Source organism: Dryas octopetala, chromosome 2 (assembly GCF_963921425.1).
Source record: "Dryas octopetala chromosome 2, drDryOcto1.1, whole genome shotgun sequence".
Taxonomy (NCBI): Eukaryota; Viridiplantae; Streptophyta; class Magnoliopsida; order Rosales; family Rosaceae; genus Dryas; species Dryas octopetala.
The window spans coordinates 4,492,727-4,513,968 of NC_141367.1; the positions used below are offsets into that span (position 1 = coordinate 4,492,727).

The following is a 21,242-nucleotide window of genomic DNA, read 5'->3' on the forward strand; positions in this document are numbered from 1 at the left end:
TCACAATCTATTTAGATTGTGTTTGGTTATTGGGTTAAGGGGTTTAGAAAATAACAATACATGTCATTTTCTTATTTGTCCACATATGTTTTAAGGACAATTGGATTCAACATGATTAAAATATCCCTTAAAAAGAGGTCATTTTTATGTAATTGTTAATTAGTGACTATTTTTATTTAACAATATTTGCCTTCAACACGTATTATATTCATCTTATTGAATACTTATTTAATTCATGATTTAATATTGTAATATAAATAAATTTGAGGTATTATTTATATAATTATTAATTAGTGACCCATTTTTTTAACAGTATTTGTTTCCAGCGCGTATTATATTCACCTTATATCACATGAAACCTACTATATAATTTAGTTTCTTCAATGTTTTTTATCAATGTAGTAGATAATATGTTAAATAAACATATGGTTAATTTTTTTTGAAAATTTTCGTATTTTAATAGTAATTTTCATCGTTTTTGTCTAATTTTGTCGAAATCAAAATTTTCACAAAAATTTTCATCGAAATTTAAACCGAAATTTTACTCCTTGGTAACAACAACATAATATGATAAATTGTTTGATAACTTTCTATTTTATTTTGAGTTGATGGTTAATATATCAACTGAAAATAAAGTACTTCTCAAACTTAATTTTTAATAAAAATGCCAAAGGAGAAACAAAGTATTATTATTATTATTATTATTATTTTTTTTTTTTTTTCAAGTTTCCAAAGAAGAAACAAAAGTATTATTTTCGTTAGGTGGACATGGTCTGCAGTCTGTGTGGCTGTCGGGTGGGAATGGAGTAGTTGTGGGTCATTTTTTGTTTTTGCTGTTGATGGAGTGGTTAGGGACCTATGGTTACGATGGCAAAGACAAGACAGACACAAAAAAAATGCGACATTCAAGACAGGATATTGGTGTCGTTTTTAGGAGACTTCATTTTCGGTATACCGTTTTAAGAAGACTTCACGTGTATGTCGAATTGAAAAATTGGACAAAGTAGGTAGAGAGCCACGTATGGTGTATCTCACTGCCACAGTGTCACGTGACTGAAGTCTATTACCATTTACCAGTCAATGTTTTTAATTTTTTTTTTTGCTTAAATATTAGCAGTCGGAAAAAGAAAAAACATATTTTGCAGTGGCGCACGGTAGTCAATGGGACCAGACACGTGACATCCAAGCTTACATCCCATCCAATGAAGCGCATGAAAGTTCTAAAACTTCCTTTCCTGCATGTATTTGTGGACGTTTAGGACTATTTTGCCATTAATATGTGAAGACCACATTTTTATTCTATTTTGTGGGAGACATAAAAATTGTTTGCTTTATGGTATTCATTAAAACACGTTGGGGCTTACCACAATTGCTAGTAAACAAAGTAGTAAATAAACTTTATCACAAAAAAAGTAGTAAATAAAATTAAAATCACTATTTATATTTCATGTTGATAATAAACATTTGTAAAATAAAATTAAAATTACAATTGCTAGTAAACAAAGTAATAAAAAAAATTAAAATAACAAATTAGTAGTTAGAATAAAAATTTGGTGGAAATCTTCAGCGGGAGTTATTTTATAGACCTTAGCTTTTTTATATTTATTTTTCATCACTAGAAACATCTATAATTTTACTTTTATCTTTTACAAAATTTATTAGGGGTTATTGGAATTTATTAGTGTAGAGTTTATGTCTTTCAATTTACGGTTAATTATAGTGTAGAGTCATCAATTTTAAACTTATGATTTAACTCTTAACTTTTGAGTTCCAAACTTGAGAATTAAACTTTAAACTACAATGTGGATTAGATTATAAAAAAGTAAGCAAAAATATAACTTTAGTGGTCTAACTTCTTGAAAGAAAGATTCCACATAAAAAATGTGAGGGCCTTGCATAGTGACTTATAACGGTTTGGGTTACTCTTCTTATGACCAATTAGTTTTGGGATGGATACCTAGATTTCTTCATGATATCAGAGCAGATTCACTCACATGTGTTAGGTCAAGTAGTCACATATGCTCCACATCACCCAATATGAGTATGAGTTGTCCACATGTTAGACTTGAATGACGCCACACGTGCGGGGGCGTATTGAGAGAAAGATCCCACATAAAAAATGTGAGGGCCTTGCATAGTGACTTATAAGGGTTCGAGGTACTCCTCCAATTAACAATTGGTTTTGGGACGGATGTTTAGATTCCTTGATAACTGCTTCACAATTTATATTTAGCTAACTAATTGTTGTCACGATTTGGAAAAAAACAAAAAGAGGGGCCATGAGCGAGAAAAAAAAAACAATTGACAGCAAAAACTAGAAAATCAAGTTAGGTATAATTTAAAAATTCTAGAGTGTTTAGGGGCTATGAATTAATAAGCCTTACTCAAGGTATTAAATTTCGAAATTTTGCCGAAAATTTCGTTTTTTTTTTGTTTTGAAATCGAAACACATATTTAATATTTTTTGTGAAGATTTCGACGAAATTTACCGAAATTCACTGAAATTTATCGAAATTATCGAAATTTTCCTATTTTCTATTTTTTCCAACTTCAGAAATTCACCAAAAATAACTCGAGACTCCAAATAATTCACTGAAAAATTCTACGAACTCGTATTGATGAGTACTAATTTCCTCTGACCTCAAAATAGTCAAATTGCTTTCAAAAAAATTATGAAAAATCCTACTCTCATAATTTAATTCTGAAAAAAATAATAATCGCCAAATTCTTGAATTTTCATTTCCACACAACTAAGCTCTAGAACCACAACCAAAGATCTAAGTTAGTTAAAATAAACTCAAGAAAATTTTTAATTCTTTTAAACAAACCTTAAAACAAGTTTGAAAATTTTAAGTAACAAAATTACCATAAGCTAAAATTTGGGTTGTTACACTTATTGAAGACAAAGCTTGGCTGGGTGAGAGGCACAGGAAAAAAGGAAGGAAAGATTAAAAAAAAAAAAAAGACTGAAAAGAGAGGCACGAGGAAAAAAAGTAAGGAAAGAAAAAAAAAGAAGAGAAAAAAGGAGGGGGGGTTTGGGGCCTTTGGGCAATTGGAAAGAAAAAAAAAAAAGATTTGAGATTTCGTTTAGTTATTTTAAACCTTAAATTCTAATTCATTTCTATATAAAAAAATAATTATAAATATCCTAAAGGGCCTAAAATCTAATATCCTAAAAAATATAGAGTATATAGGGTTTAATGTATAGATTATAGAGTATAAAGAATATTAGGGTATATAGAGTATTAGGGTTTAGATTTTAGTGTATAATTAAATTATACAGTATAAAAAATATACTAATTTTATTTATTTATTTTACTAATTTTATTTAACAGTATTTGCTTCAGCGTGCATTATATTCACCTTATATCACATGAAACCTACTATATAATTTAGTTTTTTTAATGTTTTTTTTTATCAATTTAGTAAATAATATGTTAAATAAACATATGATAAAGTTTCATTAAAAATTTTCGTATTTTGATAGTAATTTTTGTCGTCTGCGTCTAATTTTTGTCGAAATTTTAAAATCTTCGAAATTTTCATCAAAATTTTCTCAAAATCCAAAATTTAATTCCTTGACCCTACTAAGAATTTCATAAAATCTACTATAAATGAAGGATACCACATGTTCCTTATTAATTTCAAACACACGTATTAATTTTTTATCAATGTCTGCAGTGCCAAACCCACCACACCTATCTCATTATATGTAAGAAACAAATTCGGTTATGATACAAACATTGTATGAGTATAAATAGATTTAATATTCTAATCATAAAAAACCTATATCATAATAGTGGAAAATAAATCTGTCTAGATTTATGTCATTTTTGGTTGAAAGACAAAGATAGCCTTGGTAGTACAACCCCATGAGAGCATTGGTAATCTCATACCAAGCACCTCCATGTAGACAATTCGAGGGTATTAAACAATCATTGGTGGTAACCCTATTTTTTTTTGTTTTGGTCGAATCCCTTAAATGCGCACATGGAGGAGTGGTCAAGCCGTTATCTAAGCTGTCTCCCATAGACTGTTCCGTACCACCACTCTGGACTCGCAGACACCCAAAGACTTCTGCTCTCATTGCTTCTTATTTGGTTTACATTTCTCACTTTTTTGTTTTTTGTTTTATTCTTTTCTCTGCTGCAACTCTTTGCTTCCTTAGGATATGGAGGACCAAGATCTAAGGAGAACTCATAGTTCAGGTTTGGTTTATTCTTCGCTCTCTCTCTCTCTGAATCTTGATTTGTCTCTTTATGGGTTTTTTTTTGGTAGTTCTTGGTTTTCTGTGGGAAATAATTTATGGGTTTTAGGCTTTCTTGGTTTATCATCCTTCTCCTTTCGCTTTCTTTTCACACTCTCACTGAATCTTGGTTTTGTTTGCTTCTGGGGTTTAATGGGTTTCCGTTAATTTTCTATTCTGGCATGTTTGTCTGGTTTTGGCATTCTTTTGTTTTCCTTAACAAATGTGGAATCTTTGTTGCTTTTGCTTCTTGAATATGCAGGGCATGAGAGCCATGGAGTCTATGTTTGTAACAAATGTGGATGGCCCTTTCCAAATCCACACCCAAGTGCCAGACACAGACGTGCGCATAAGAGGATTTGTGGAACCATTGAGGGTTACAAGCAGATTGCCTCAGTGGAGAATATCCATTCGACTGTTTCTGATGATGAGCACTCTGATGAAGATCACAAAACCCCTGGTGAGTTATCTAGTTCTTGATAATCCCTTATTTTTCTCTATATAAACTGCCCTGTTGGTTGCTGAGAAAATATATGGAAAGATAAAAATTTGGAGTTTTGGATCTCTGTTTGTGCCATGGTGAGAGATTGGTATAACTATGCTATAAAGCTGTTTTAAATTTTAGGAAAGTACTAAATAAGTAAAACTCGTTAGAAACCAGCAGTTATAAAGCTGCAACAAATACACGCAAGAGAAGCCTGCACAAACAAACAATAAAATTTCCTCAGTTTCTGATTGCATCTCAAAACAGTAAGAGGGGTTTTGTTTCTATTGCTCAGTTTTTGTTGATAAGCAAATGGGAAGTTAAATATGTTATTCTTTATTTCCTAGATCTTGAATGAAGTTGTTTATGTTGGTGAATTTTATGTAAGGTCCGAAAGTCTTGGAAAGAAGCAATGATGAAAAGGGTAGTGGTCTAACTGGGGAAGGATCCATCAGATCAGAAGATGGGGTGTTCTCAGATGCTGTTGCGGAATTTTCAGAAAGTGGTTTTGGTGCAGGAACCGGTGAAGGGTTAGAAGATGTTCGAGAACCAGCAACTAATGTGGAAAGTGCTTCCAAGAAGGATTTGAATGCCATCCAAGCTCTTAGTCATGGGGAAATCACCGGTAACCTTTCAATGAACCAGATCAATTGATTGATATTATCTGTCTTCTTGATATCTGATTTAATTATTTATCAGTAAGTGTTTGATTACTTAAAGTATCTGTTTATGGTATGGAGAATTTGCTTTTATGTAGTTAATAGTTGTTACATTATTATTTCTATATGAGGGCACTCAAACATAAATAAAATGAATTATAATCAACAAACACAATTGTCCCTTTAATGTTATTGCATGAAGTATGACAGGATACTGTACTTATCAGGAAAAAAGAAGTATTACAGGGTAGTCTTAAATTGATGGTTGGGATGATCCTTCTTGGGTTCTGTAGCTCACTGCAAGGAGTACGTAGCTATTTTAATTGCTTAATTAGGAAGTTAGTGGACCTGATTTGTTTTCAAGGTTTCAGAGAGACGGTTTTATCCTATTCCATGAAATAGTCTATAGTCTAATTGTGGAGGGTCAATGCAATGAATGCATTTTAAAATTTTGACTTCTTCATTCTACAATTAGAACATTAAGGACAGTATAATATCTAGTCTTTTAAATGGTATAATAGGTTCTTGCCTTTCGAGGAATATGTCACTACTACAGGTTACCTGGGATACAGTAACTAAAGGACTATTTATAATTTGTTAGTTACCATCTCTATGCTTGCATGATCTTTTAGAGTGCGGACACCTGAAATGTTTATAATTGATCTCCTTTGTAATTCGATTGTAGTTTTCATTGTTCATGTACTAGTCAATGCAGGCTGTATAGATTGTCAGCAGTCGTGACAACTTAAGTGTTTCAGGTAACAATTTGTAGTTTTAGGGGATAACTCCTTGTGAACTCTGTTGAATTGTACGGATAATCTTGGTAGGAATATCATTATTTGTCATACTGTCCCGATTGTTTCAGGTTAGGTTTTTTCTTTCTTTCATTTCTTTGTGAAACTACTTTGTCTCTCTTTATCGTCTCTCTAAAGAAACTATCTCTCGTTTAGTTCTAACAGATGGTCTGCTTCAAAAACAGTGTTGTCATATTACAAATATCTAGTGAGTTTAATTCATTTTCTGAAGCAAATACTCAAAGTTAGGAAATAACCCAACTTCTCCTTGATAATTACAATTTTTCTAATTCAATACATCTTTGTTAATTTTCCTAGGTTTCTATTTTGCACACCGATGTATATAGAGGCAAACTGAGCATATAAGTGATATTTACATGATATATGGTCAATGGCTACATCTTGGCTCTATTGGAACAATTATGTGGGTTGTGGAACTAGTGTTGAATTTTTTTTTTCTCTCTTTATGCATTTATTTTTCTTTATTGAGCCTCACCCTCCAGAAGGAAAAACCTTTTTCCCATTGTTTTTGTTGTTTTTTGGTTAGGAATTGAAAGAAGATAAATATTTTGACATGTTTAAATTCACAATGTGTACTATTTCAAATTATTGTACTGTTTTATGCTGTCATTTATTTGTCAACTAAGTCAGTATTTGGCTGAAACTAATTACTAATTTTGTTGCTACTTGCAAGTGCTAATCTCTGGATTGTATAATGTCAACACCAAAACATGAATGCTTACGGGTTGCATCTAATGGCCTGAAAAAAAAAAAAAAAAAAAAAAAAAAAAAAAAACTTAAGGCTGCATCTGGGGGATTTGATGTATTACTTACATACATGCCAGATTGATAGTTTTGTTTTAATTTCTTTTATAAATTCATTAAAACATCTTTGACCATATACGTTGGTCCATGTTTATTCTCTTCTAGATGATGTCTTTGCTACAGTCTTTGTTCAACCCATTCTTTGAAATGCTTGCAAAATGGATCATGTACTGTGTATATTTTGTTATAGTAAATCAGGTAATTGTACTTTCCTTAGGCGTTGGTGCTAATGTTTAGGGTTATTAGAGCAAAAAGGAAGTTCTTCTAGTCTCCAACTCTATCTGAAGAATGATGAGTATTTTCATAATATTAGGTGGGGGAAAACATCAGTATATAAACAAGTTATGGGAATGTTGCATGTATACAAGTTAGTTTTAAGTCTATTTATCGAGACTTAAGTGATAAAGCGTTCATGGGGTTTGAAAAATATGGAAATAATTTCTTATAAAGCCAATAAAAATATGGAAATATTTGTCCAATTTTTGTTATAGCACACACCAATCACATTTTAATTTGGTGCTATACTGGGTGGCTGATTAGCTGTATTCAAAATAGCTTTAATGCTGCTGAAAAAGTGACTCAGTTAAGTAGGAGGCATGTCATGTTGGATTTGATACTTACCACCAAAACTTTTGCCGAACTGACGAAGATATTCAAATAACGGATAAAATTAAAACCTACTGCATATGGAATATTAAGTTTTCCAAGATATGTTGAGTGCATTTTTTATGTGAAGATTTATCCCATATTCATTTTTGTTCACCTCTGTCGTCTGAGTACATGGGAAGCAGAGTTTATCCTCTATTTTGATGCAAATACTGTATTCTTGGCATGTAAGAGTGAAATATATTTTTTCCTCATATTTCTCCACCTGACTTCAGTAGTCAGTGCATCAGTTGCAAAATGTTTACCCTCTATATGATGAAAATACTGTATTCTTGACATGTAAGGGTGAAATGCATTTCCTCAATAAAAAGATAGAACTTCATTTCTCTTTCTTTCTTTCTTTTTCTCCCGTGGGAAGATGACTTTGATCAATATTGTAATTGGCTGAAAATAGTTTTAAGATAGAATCCTGGTTTTGTTTCTCTTATGACAATTTTTACAGAATGGTTACATTTACATAAATATGCAGAGACCATTGATCCACTAGGCAATTTATCTCCCAACAACCTAATGCAAAATCCCGAAATTCCAGAGAATACAACTAATCAGTTGGGGTATGCACCAGAATTCCGAGGATGGTTGTCAACATCTGACATCAATTCAGTAACGAGTTCTGTTTCAGATGGTAAAACTGAAGAATCAGCTGTGCTTCTTGTTGATACGAATGGTTCAAAAGATGACTTACACCCCATTAAATATGAGATGGTGACAGATGCATCAGAAGATCATAAGAAGAGCCATGCTCCTGAAAGTGTGATTGAGAGCTCTTTAACATCTGTTGCACAGGAGGCTGAGGTGAAGGGAACTGAAGCAACTAATCTAGATAGAAACTTATCGGACGTTGTGAGCTCACCCAATACAGTTGCTGGTGAAACAGCTGAGGGTGTCTCTAAGTTAGAAGGAACAGTTGAAATGAATTCGGAACCTGTGCGAGATGATGAAGTTGTTCCATCAGAGAAAGAGCAGAGTCATGGGTTTGATTTGTATATTCCCCAAATTGATCTCCCACCTGAAGTTGAATCTTTTGAACATGTGAATACTGCCGTTGATACTGCTGAAAATAAGGTGGATACTACAGACGGACTACACTATATCAGTTCTGGTGGATTAATTGAGAGTTGCAACAAGAATGGAGAAGGGAATGCAAATGTCCATGTGATTTCTGTGCCTGATGACATACATGTGGTCGACAATCCTGAGGCGATGCTTGAAGATTTTAAAAACCACAAAGGAGAGAAACTAGACCAATATACTTTCTTGGACTCTTTTGAACAATTTAATGATAAGGAAAGTGATGTTAAGAATCCTTTTTTGGAGGAGAATTTCCACACTTTCCATTCTAGTCATTTAAGTGGAGGCACCGTGGTCTCTTCAGATATGCATGATTTGGATGAAGGCAGCAGCAAGCCAATGGTTAAAGAAGTGCCTGTTGAAGAGGAAGTCAATATGTCTCAGATCAAGATTACTGAAAACCAGAGTTCAGTTCAAATAGCAGGCCCTGCAGATGCTGTGTTGCCTCAGATAGCTAAAAGCCATATGGTCAGCTCTCCTGAAGGACATGAATCTTATGATAATTGCAATGAGTCTTTACAGGTGAACTTATCAGAAAGTGCTACAAATGTCTTATCTGATGCGAATACCTTGATTGCTTCCAGCAATGCTGGTATAAATCAAACAACTGGATTAGTGGGTCTGCATGATAATGAAAAAGATGATTTAGGTGGAGACCACGGCAGCAAAGGACCTGCAGAAGAAAATCTTGTTGTGAATCCTATAACTACTCTGGAATGTACCCAAAATCCCACTGAAATCCAAATTAATCCAGCAGCTAACTTACATGAAGACGATGATGATACTGGTGATTATGAGAAGGGCATAAGTGAAAAATGTAATATAATTGGAGATGCTGGTTATCATGAAGAGGCCGAAAAGTGTACGTTAGCTGGGGATGACAACAGCAAAGGAGCTACAGAGACATTTTTTGCTAAAGACCCTGTAAGTAATTTGGAATCTGCTAGTTGTCTCCAGGAACTCCAAGTTAATCCAGTAGCCAACTCACATGAAGGTGGAGATGCTGGTGCTTATGAGAAGGATAAAACTGAAACGTGTGATATAATTGGGGATGATGGTGATCTTGAGAAAGCTGAAAAGTATGCTGTAACTGGGGATGACTACAGTAAAAAATCTACAGAGAAATTTTTTGCAGAGAACCCTATAACTAGTTTGGAATCTGCCGGTAGTCTTTGTGAACATCAAGTTGATCCGGCAACAAATTTACACAACAGCAATGATTCTGTTGACATTGAAAGGACTGTTATATATGCAAATGAAAGCAGGGAAGGACCCATTGAGGAAAATCTTTTGCTGAAACCAAACTTAACCCTCGACTCTGCCATTGATTTTAATGAATCCAAAACTGTTGCAGAAGATGCAAGGGATGGTTCTATGATGGAGCTGGTTGAAACCAAACATTTAGATAGCAGTTCAAATTCTAGCAGAGTTGGCCTCAATGTAGTTTCAGAGACACAGCAAGGTCTTATAGAAAATGAGATTGATTGCAATGAAAAAGTCCAGGTAGAAGTTGGAGCCAGTACTGCTGCTGGGCCAGATCATGCTCCTGATGTCGAATTGTCACAGAAGAGTTTGGCGGACTGTGGGATGAAAGAACTAGGTCTTTCTTCTTTAGATGCTGAATCTTCTGTTCAAAGTTTCACAGCTGCTGAAGATAACCACTCCAGAGAGTTTCGAGGAGTTGCTTCCGGGTTTAGTTCTCAATCTTTGCAAGAAGAAAGTGATAAGAACCTTGCTAGACAACAGCCAAGTTCATCTGCATTTGATGTTTCAGTTGACTCAAATAGCCAAACTGACAGTCTTGAAGGCAACTGGGGATCTGTTTCAGGTATATTTGTCTCCGTATTAACTTTTGTAAAACAAATTTTCTCTATTTAGCATAATAATATAACAACTGTTGCACTAGTACTGCTTTTTCTTGTCCTACTTTCTGTAATTGTGACTTGGAGAAGAGTAATCGTGACCCAAAACAATGATCTGCAATTATGTACTGAAGATGGGTATAACCAAGTGGATTTTATCATTTGATTTGATTATGTCATTGCAGGAGGTAGAAAAACAAATGAATACATACTTAAATTTTTCTATGAATGATTCCTTATATAAGAGTTTATATGTATTTTTGGTTCGCTATAAATCTCTAACTCAGAGGGTCCAGAATCGTTCAATAATTTTTATATGGTTTTCCTTGGATCAGTTTCTATATTTCATTTGCATATGGGCACCCTGTGGTGGATTTACAATTATTTCGATTGTCATTTTTTTTTTTCTAGACTATCCTCTCCTTGTGCAATGCTACTTATGCTCAATACATAAATACCTTATTTCGATGCTTATGCACAAAAAGATGAGTTAGCTTTTCTAAACTCTGCTATTTGCTGTTGATGCATGCAACAGTTCTTTCGATGCAATCAGATGCACAGGCTGTTAATGAAGCTGAAGCTGTACCTACTACAGATTTCCAAGCTTCATTAGAAGAGAAAACCGACATGAAGAAGTCAAAAGCTGGATCTGTGAGGCAATACTCTGACAAATCTGATATGTTTGAGGCACCATCTTTTATGACATTGGTTGAACCTCGAGGTGGGGATGACCAAAAAGCTTCCGAAATCCAGACTTCACAGAACCCAGAACAGCCAAAATCTGCATCTTTGCAAGCTGGGTGGTTTCCTTCTATTACTCAGGTTGTGAATGAATCACATGGGAGAAAGAAAAACGAAGAGATCATCGCCAAGGTAACAAACTGGAGCACTGAGAAGCAACACACTCCTTTGAAAAGCCTTTTGGGTGAGGCCTCTCTACAAAGCAAAGCAAAGTCACCAAACCAAAAAGAAAGGCTAGCTCCTGTGCTTCAGAAAGATGATAAAGCAGCAAAGAATGGTGGCCCTGTTGCGACAACAGTGAACTCCATTCTGAAACCTGAATCGCCGGAAGGTCAGGCTCCTAAGAAAGAGAATGCGAAAGAATGGAACTCACCAGCAAGGTATCCTTCAGAGATTAAGAGGGAAAAGAGGAAAGTCAAGGGAAGACCATACTGGGCACAATTTGTATGCTGCTCCTCTGTAAATTAGCATCCCTTTAGTGCTGTTGTCTCAGTTTATAAATTTTGAGATGTGGGTAGACTAGCTTTACAGTGCTACTTATATTGAAGTTTGTGCTGGTGAAGCTGTTAATCATTGATGCAAATATGGTCTGTGTTGTTGTTATTTGTACTTTTGTACTTCTTCCGATCTAGGTACATATTCAAAGTATGGTTATTTGACTATACGAGTCTCGGATCTTTAATATTTTATAATGATTTACTAGGTGCCTTAACTCTGTGAAGATGTTGTCTTAATAGACCCCTTGCATTGTGCTTGAGAAAAGGGGCTCTAAGTTAATAGTAATATGAGATGTCCATTTCTTAAACATAAAACAGTTTTAGGTCCATTTGGATTGAAAGGCTTTAACATGAATGATTTGAACTTGAATTTCGGTAAATATTTTGCACTGTTACACTGTTTTATGCGGACTTGGATCTTCTTCTCACCTTGATTCCCTCTTAACCTTCTTGTGGGAGCTTGTAACTCTAGTAATTGAGAGTATTTACTCATCCACTTAAGACTACAGTTCAAATCCCCTCTCCCCCTGTTTATACCCTCTCAAAATGGGTCATGGCCCCCGTAAATAATTATTGGGTTTAAATTGGTGTCCTTACTATATTTTTCAGCCTATTCTTAGCTCATGGACAACTGTCTACCTACTCCAAAGTACAAGCCATCTTAGTCAAACATGTGGCAGCATCCTATTGAAAGACTTGGGGGCAAAGTAATTAGACTATTATAAAAGGAAGCTCACAAAGCAATTTCTGGAACCTCTCTCCAACACACACAACCCCAAAAACTCACAACATTGTAAATCTCTTAGCAAGCTTTTTGCACCCAATTCAGCTTGGTGGCTTTTAATTTCTCAAAGTTTTCTTTATTTTCATTTGCACAGCCTTTCCAGGCCTTTTTTTTTTTTTTTTTTTTTAAATTGCATTTCTTTATACTTATGCAATTTCCTTCTATTTTGGGTTTTTCAAGAACACATCTTGTTCTTAGAATTTATTTTAATGTTATTTTCCATTAAGCTCTCTTTTAAATTCATATTGCTCTTTATTTACATTTTTGTTTGTTCATTTCCAAAGTCCTAGTCGATCTAGGCAAGAAAAGAACCTAGATAGGTTTTTCTTGTTCCTTTCCTATCGCACAATTGTTGTTATAAGTTAGATCTTTAATTTGGGGCATTTAATTTCATTTTTATTTTTTGCCGATTAGTGGCACGCCTGCATTCATGCCAAAGGTCGGAAACCTCGCCATCGCAGACGACTCATGTTATGGTTGATCTCGACTGTCCACGAGGCCGAGACATTTTTTAGGCCATAACAAATTATGTTTGAACCAACAATTGAGAAGCCACGTGTCACTTCCCTGACTTGGCCACGTGGGTGAAAGAAGCAGCAAGGCCAAACAAAGTCAAAGGAGTTACCATATCTCGGCTTAGATTCATCTAATCTCGGCCAAAACAAAGACCTCGGCCGAAGTCAGACAGACAACAATTAGGTTGAGGCGACGACGCAGACAGAGAGAATCTCGTGACGTCATATAAGGGGGGACAAGCTCTGAAAAGTGACACTGCCATGCTACTATTTCAACTGGCAAAGGACAGAGGTGGCATGGAAAGGGCTGACAACATAGTACGAGGTTAGGTGGGATAAAGGAGAATCAAGGTGGACCCTACACGTGTAATACATCCCCAAATGGCCACCTGAAAACCCTAACCTCAGAAAGTGATATAAATATTAAGCTACATAAAGAATGAAGGCATCATCAAACCCCCGAAACAAAACCCAGATCCCAAAGCAGCTGCTATTTGATTATTCAAAGTCTTTCTTTGTCTTGTCAATCCATTTTCTTCACTGTTTTGACTTTTAGCTTGTTGCATTTATTTTGTTATGATACTTGTCTTTATTTCATCTTTCCTTTTTAGTGTAAACCATGTTTATGAATATTGAGAAAAAGTTATTGTCCTTTACTGTTTTAATTTGAGTTTGAATATGATTTATTGTTCAGATTTGTAGTTTTGGTCTTTGTTTCCCTTATTCTCTGAATATTCAAAGCTTTCCTTTACTCTTAAGATATTGCACATTGGGTAAAAGACAAATTTATTTCCAAATATGCTCTTTAGTTATTTATTTATTTTGTCTATTTTATCTATTGTTTTGAACACTTTAAAGCTCATTCTTGTATTTTTCTCAAAAACATAGTGTGAATAGAGTTGAAATATGGTTAGATTTGTGGTTAGAACTACCACCAGCAACCAACCTCACCTTTAACACATTATTTTCACTTTCCATTTTAGAGTTTTATGCTTTTATTTGGGCCAAGATACTTTAAGTCCAGTAGTCAATTCTTTTGAGTTCAGACATAGGGTAACTGTTAACACATCCGAGTGAAATTTTGGCCAAGCACTAGACAAGAAAAGAATATCAGCTGAGAAAACAAGATCATCTCAGCCCGCAGTCGCCTGATCATTCCTACGACCGTATCTTCCAGATCTCGGCCGGACCTACTGTTTTTTCTGCCCTCAACGGTGGCACGCCCGCTCCTTTTGCCATGTGGCAGCTTAGTAGCTTCTTGCGTGGCATAGACCCCATTTTTGTGTTGAAACACCCCCTTTGGCATTCCTTGTAGCAAAAAGAATAAAGAAAAAAACCTTAATGTTTTAATTACATGTTGACACTTGTCCGCAACTAAATCCAATGGCTCAAAAATAAATTTCATCAACTTAAATTTATTTAAGTGGCTTCATGATATAGACATAATCCTATTTTTATTACTATTTTTTGTTTGCTGGTTTCATTCCAATCCTGGTTTGTTAAGTTTTAAGTTTGAATTTTCGTTGTATCTAATAATCCAAATTAAAGCCAAAACGAAACCAACTATGTATTTTATCGAACACTTTTTACTCATTGCAACACACATTGACACACATACTTTAAGCTCTAGAATCCTAACAATGGTTGTACCCTCCTATATTTGTAGCTATAACATAAGGTAAAAACTAGAATAAATAAACCTAAAAAACGGAATAAATATAGAAAAAAATCATGTTGGCATTTTTTTTGTCCCCTTCCTTCTCTTTCAAGGTGACTTCTTCAACTCTTGCAGCTTCCCCTTCTTCTTCTCTCTCTAGTCCCATTTAAATGCTTTTCTTATATTGAGTTCTGTTGAATGTTTTCTTAGAACAAAATAAACATCTATTTCATTCCAAGTATACTCGCAATGGCACGAATCGCATCAGTAGCAAAGCGTACAAGCACGAGGTCGATCCCACAGGGAATGGTTAATAAACAACAAATCAATTCAAATAATCAATAGAATAATTAAATGGGGGGTTTAGAGAGATGAAAACACACGCACACTTCACCACACGCACACGCACACACCCTTTATTCTATCTTGCAATGTTAAGTTTTCAGTTTCAAATTAGATAAGCATGCAATAACCATCCAAGGCTAATGACAATTAATTCAAACACAATGTATTAAAGTTTGACTGCTAAAAAGGTTTGGCTAGTTACTTTCTCGCAATTGTTCTCCTAATGCATATACTAAGAGCTTCTTGGGCCTTCCTTAATCAGTTAACTTACATGTTCCCTAGTTCAAGCTAAGGCAGCTGTTACCCATGTAAGAGTCATTAAGATCGGTGAGAACGTTAAACATGCACAACATATAAGCTTTGACTATTTCCTTATAGAGGTCGCCCAACCCCATTACCAAGAATAATCTCTTATTCCCTTGTTATTTGTGGTTTAGTGTCTTTGACTATTTCACAGCTAAACCTAACGAATAAACTAGATGCAATTACCCTAAGGTGGCCAGTCAAAGGATGCAAACAACTAGTGATGGATTCTAATAGATAATGGAAATTTAATACATGCAAACATCAAACTAATCGATCAAGAGACGGATAAACAATTTGTTAAAACATGCAAATCCATTAATCAACCAACAACTAACATGCAAGATAGAAGAAATAAATCTACATAATTAAATTAAATAAAAGAAAATAGAAACAAATAATAAAATCCCAATTCATATTAATGCAAAATTCAGAAACAGAAACTAAATAAAATCAGAAGCATAAACTAAGCATAAAATCAGAATTCTAGAAGAAAAGGAAAACAAAAATCAGAGATACAACACAATGGTGGCTGCAACAAGGAGAGAAGAAGAAAGAGGCACCTAGCAAGCAGGAGGAACTCACGGCAAGGTGAGCTAGGGCTTGCGGCAAGGGCTGGTTCCTTTCCTCTCTCACTCGTCACGCCACCTTCTCTCTCTAACTCTCTCTGAATTTCGGCTCTCTCTCTTTCTAACTTTCTGAAAAATAAAACTAATGAAAACTGAAAAATAAAACTAGCAGAAGAGTCTCCAGGGTTCTGAAGTATATGATGTATATATAGAGGTGCAATCCTTGAGAGGCAAGGAGAAGATGACTTGCGGAAACAGCTAGGGTTAGGAGCACATGGGCTTGCGGCAAGGGCTAAGCCTTTTGGGCTTAAGTGACACACGCCTAGCCTAGCTAGGGTTCCTTCCTTGTGCATAGGCTGCTGGTCTTGGGCTATGATCTTGGCGCATTGGGCTTGCACAATGTGGGCTAGGGTTTCACTCCATGGGCTATCACCTTGAGGCTTGCACATTGGGCTTGCATGTTGGGCTGAAGTGGCTTGCATGGCATGCATGTGCATGCATGGGTTGCCACCTTGGACCATGCGCATAGGGCTTGGGTTGCTAGGGTTAGGCACATGCATGCATGCATGGCCCATTGACTTCGGCATCCCATAGGCCCATGGCCCATTTGACTTGTTGACTTGTCATCTTTGACCCTTGACCATTGACTTTGACTTTCCATTTTGCCCCTCATTTCCATTTGAATTCGAATTCATTTCTTCCCTCTATTCATTTCCATGGATGTCCACCACCTTCTAGAAGCTTCTGGAACCTTGACTTTGTAGAGTTGACTTGGACCAACGTTTCCTAGTGCAACTAGGATTCCTTGTAAATGAAAGGTTCCTTATCCATTTCGACTTCTCGTAATGACCATATTGCCCTGGGGTCTCCTAGTGTCATTAGGACTCCTTTCCCTAGTAGGGTTAGGTTTCCTAGTTCAACCAGGATTTCCTGTTTTAATCAGGATTTCTCATTTATGGCTTCGCAATGATGGTTCTGGACTTGATGTTTCCTAGTGTGACTAGGAATCCTCATTTGACTAGGATTTCTGCACTTTTCCTAGTTTGACCAGGAAATGTCCCAAAATGGCTCCATTTGCTTCCTTTTCCTATTTCTGCCTCATTTGACCTGAAAGTACAAAAACAAGACAAGAAACACAAAATATCGAGTTCTAACACTCTAGGTTAAGGAATTAGTATCATAAAGTGATGCAAAATGCACACTCATCACACCCCCAAACTTAGATTTTGCTAGTCCTCGAGCAAATAAAATAAAGAAAAGACTCAAGACTGACTCAAACATCCCAACAACTGAATTTATGCGCACAACCATTAATCACATAGGAAAGCAAGGCATATAAGTTGCATTCTCCAAATTCTAATAACATTTCAAATAACATACCTCGCTCCTCTATTGTCATATAGGCCATCCTTGACACAAATCCAAATGTTAGATAAACAAAACTAAATCAATACATACACAATAGATTCAACTCCAATCCTCACTATAGCATACTCTCAATGATAAACACTCAAAAATTGGGTTAATATGTGCACTCAAAAGTATATGTGAGAGGAAATATGTAACAAAAACAATTAGCAAACATATGTACATGAAATAACGGCACATTTTAGAAAGAAATACTGATCTCATGGAAAGGAATCCAAATGCTTGAAATAGAATCAATGACCGTAGGCTCCCTTCTTAAATAGACTCCACACAAGTATAATACACACCTCTTGAGATCAGCTAGGGCTTAAATAAGGTTATAATGAAGGCTTAGGCTAGGATAGGGTATTGAAATGAAAAGGGAAACACAAAGGGCTAAATCCATGGAATTGCAAGCATTAATAAAACATTCTGAGGTATACCTTGCTTCTTTGCACTTCATAGCTCAATTTGAACTCTTTTTGCTCAATTTTTTATTTTTTTTTGGAAACCGCCCCATCTTTTTTCTTTGATTTCTTTTCTTTTTCTTTTATTTGGGCACGGCATACATACTTTTCTGACACATTTTTGTATAAGCTATGCATTTTCACTTCTTTTTCACCTCAATCAACATGTAAACTCATTGCAATACCATAGATAGGGTAAAACGGGTGTAACATCCCCAAACTTAGGGTTTGATATGGGTTAACAAGGAAAACAGCTTAAAAGGCTCAAAATGGGTAACTAAGGATAAAACATGTAATGGGTAGGCTTTCAGGCTATGAGGTACACAAACAGAGCCTAAATTCATTTCTCAAGAGTTATGCAAATACGACATGCTTTGTGTACACAAGAAAAGAGTTCTAGCTCATTGATTCAAGATTATGCATATTCCAAGCAAATGACCAAATGAAAGATAATGAGATCAATACAACGACTTATATGACAATGATAGAATCAGAGTGGCGCGCAACACTCAAGAATTCAAGAACAGGGCTCAAAAGCTCACTTAAGTCATGCAAGTCTACTCTATTATGCATATAATCATTAGAAATGCTAATCACCACCTAAGTTCATATCAACAAGGCCAAATGACATAGAATTGCAAGATATGTTACGGAACACTATTAGAATGAAAAGAACACCAAATATACACACAATACTAAACATGTTCATAACAATCATGCACATCAAATCAATTAGTTGGGGACTGAAAAATACCTAAAACACCCAAAAAGACTCAAAAACTTTGTTTTTAAAACAATGTCGCACACTTCTAAAGAGTCACATCCATCACTAAGGTGGATGACATCTAAAGAAAACGTGCATTTTGATGTGGGTTTTGACACCCTAAGTTTAAAAACAAAAGTAAAAGTTTTTTCTAACCTAAAAACACAAAAAAAACGAAATTTTTTTTTTCTTTTTCTAAAAACACTTAAAACACCTAAAACACTTAAAACACCTAAAAAACACTAACAAATGACAAATGCCTTTCCCCCCACACTTAAATGATACATTGCCCTCAATGTATAAGAAATAAATGCATGAATGATCAAATTAAGTGAAACGGGAAACTGCAACTATCCAAAATCAAATAAACACACCAAAATGAAAAATTGTCTTATGAAGCGAAATAAGGAAACTGTTTACTTGCGTATGCAAGCGTGGACACTCCAAGGGTAGGCGCGGCCTCATTGGTCCTCAACGACTCCTTCTAGATTCTCCAAAACAAAAACTTGGGTTGCCTCCCAATCAGCACTTGTTTTTCTGTCTTCAGCCTGACATTGCCTCACCTTTACTTGCGTCCTTTCCTCTTCTTCTTGCCACTGTTGCTCTCGGCACTCCCTAAGAACGGACTGAAGAGGCTCTCCATCTCTGATTTCTCATCTCCATAAAAAGTGATCTCCTCGCTCTGCGAAGGCTCGAAAGTGAGACAGTACACCTCTTGCTTGGTGTTGTGACGAATCTTCATGAAACACTCCATTGCTTTGTACTCCATGTTAGAGGTGCACAAAAATGGTCTCCCAAGAAGGATAGAAACGTCACCAGGAAGTCTCGGTACATCTAGCACTATGAAATCAGAGGGAATTAGTAAATTACGACATCTAACCAAAACATCCACAAGCATACCAAGGGCTTTCTCGACTGAAGAGTTGGCGAAGCGAATGTTCGAATCAAACGGGTGCAAATCAACTTCCACAAATTCAAGCTTCTTGAACACCACCAGCGGCATGACATTGATAGCTGAGCCATTGTCAATTAAGGCATTGGCGATCTCATACTCCCCTATACTGCACGGTATGACCAATGAGCCCGGATCTCTCTTCTTGCTCGGAAAAGATGCAAAGAGATAACCACAAATCTCCCTAGGAACGTTGCGACTATGCCCTTGCTCCTCAACCTTTTTCTCAATAGACTTCAATTCCTTCATGGTTGCTGGAAATTTGGTGACATCGATGTCCGGAATGAGGGGAATCACACGTGTATCCACTTTCTCTTCAATCATGTCTGGATCCTCCTCTTCCTCACTATCCATGATCTCAATCACTTCCTTAGTCTTAATCACTCTAACTCTTTTTCTTGGAGTTGTCCTCAGAATAGCATTTACATGCTCCTCATTCTTCAGGTTGACGACGGGCTGACTAGGCAATTTTCCCTTCTCTCTCTAACCCAAAGTAGTGGCAATCTGACCCACTTGACTTTCCAAATTTGCAATAGCCTTCGAGTTGGCTTGCATCTGCTGCTCGGTTCGGTTCATGAAGGCATTGGTGCTCTGAGCAAGGGAAGTGGTGCTTTGAGCAATATGAGCAATCTGAGCAATCTGAGCAATCTTGTCTTCCAAACTAGACCTCTCGGCATTAGGGTGCACATAAGGCTTGTTGGTGCTCCCACTATCTTGCTGTCCATTGTTGTTGCTCCACCTGAAATTCGGGTTGTTCTTGCATCCAGGGTTGTAAGTGTTGAAATATGGGTCATACGGCACCTTAGGATAGCTCCCAACCTGGTTCACTTGTTCCACGTCACCCCCTTGTTCTTGCATACCCATCAGCTTCTCTTGAGCCAAAGACAACTTCTGCACCATAGTCTTGATTTCCAAAATCTGTCCTTCCATGGTGTTTGGCACATCAGCCACCTCATATAATCCTCGCTTTGGTCCTTCTCTTGAACGATTGGAATCCCATTGTTGAGAACTCAAAGAAAGTGACTCAAATAAGTCTGTAGCCTCATCTTCTGTTTTTGACATAAATGCACCACCACATGCCGAATCCACCTTGGCTTAATCCCTCTCCAATAATCCTTGATAAAAATAGCAAATCACATACCAAGGAGATAAGTTGTGGTGCGGGCAGCTAGTAAGCAACTCATTGAATCTGTCCCAAGTCTCATGGAATGGCTCGTCCACTTTTTGCACAAATCCAAGGATCTCCTTCCGAATCTAATTTGTCTTGGAAATGGAATAAAACTTGTTCAAGAACTTGCTCGAAAGATCATTCCAAGTAGAAATGGAACCACTGGGCAGCGAATACAACCACCTCTTTGCCTTGTCCTTAAGCGCAAAAGGGAACATCCTCACACGGTACTGATCGGCATTCAGACCCCTCAATTGTGCGGCTTCACAAATCCCGGAAAACTCCTTCAGAAAATGGATCGGATCCTCCCCATTCAACCCATGGTAGCTCGGCAACAAATGGATCTGACCACTCTTGATCTCGAAATCAGTGGCTATTGTTGCATAACGGATGCAATACAGTTGAGTGGGCAGCGAGGGTGCTGAAAAATGACTAAGGGGCTGCGGCACATTCTCATTTGTCTCAGC

At 36.2% G+C, this 21,242-nt stretch overlaps 1 protein-coding gene and 1 non-coding gene across 2 annotated transcripts; both read left to right on the plus strand.

Moving 5' to 3' along the window:
• The first annotated feature begins 3,996 nt into the window (after positions 1-3,996).
• On the plus strand, positions 3,997-12,060 carry LOC147292605 (Pentatricopeptide repeat (PPR) superfamily protein). Its single transcript, XM_086233413.1, has 5 exons — positions 3,997-4,208; positions 4,509-4,706; positions 5,119-5,355; positions 8,144-10,573; positions 11,143-12,060. Exons 1-5 carry the CDS (start codon positions 4,172-4,174, stop codon positions 11,814-11,816), a joined length of 3,576 nt encoding a protein of 1,191 aa, XP_086089539.1. The 5' UTR covers positions 3,997-4,171; the 3' UTR covers positions 11,817-12,060.
• An 8,697-nt stretch (positions 12,061-20,757) lies between these two features.
• Positions 20,758-20,863, plus strand: LOC147292606 (small nucleolar RNA R71). The gene has a single exon (XR_015121003.1). It is a non-coding gene; the product is annotated as a small nucleolar RNA R71 (small nucleolar RNA).
• The last annotated feature ends 379 nt before the right edge of the window (positions 20,864-21,242 follow it).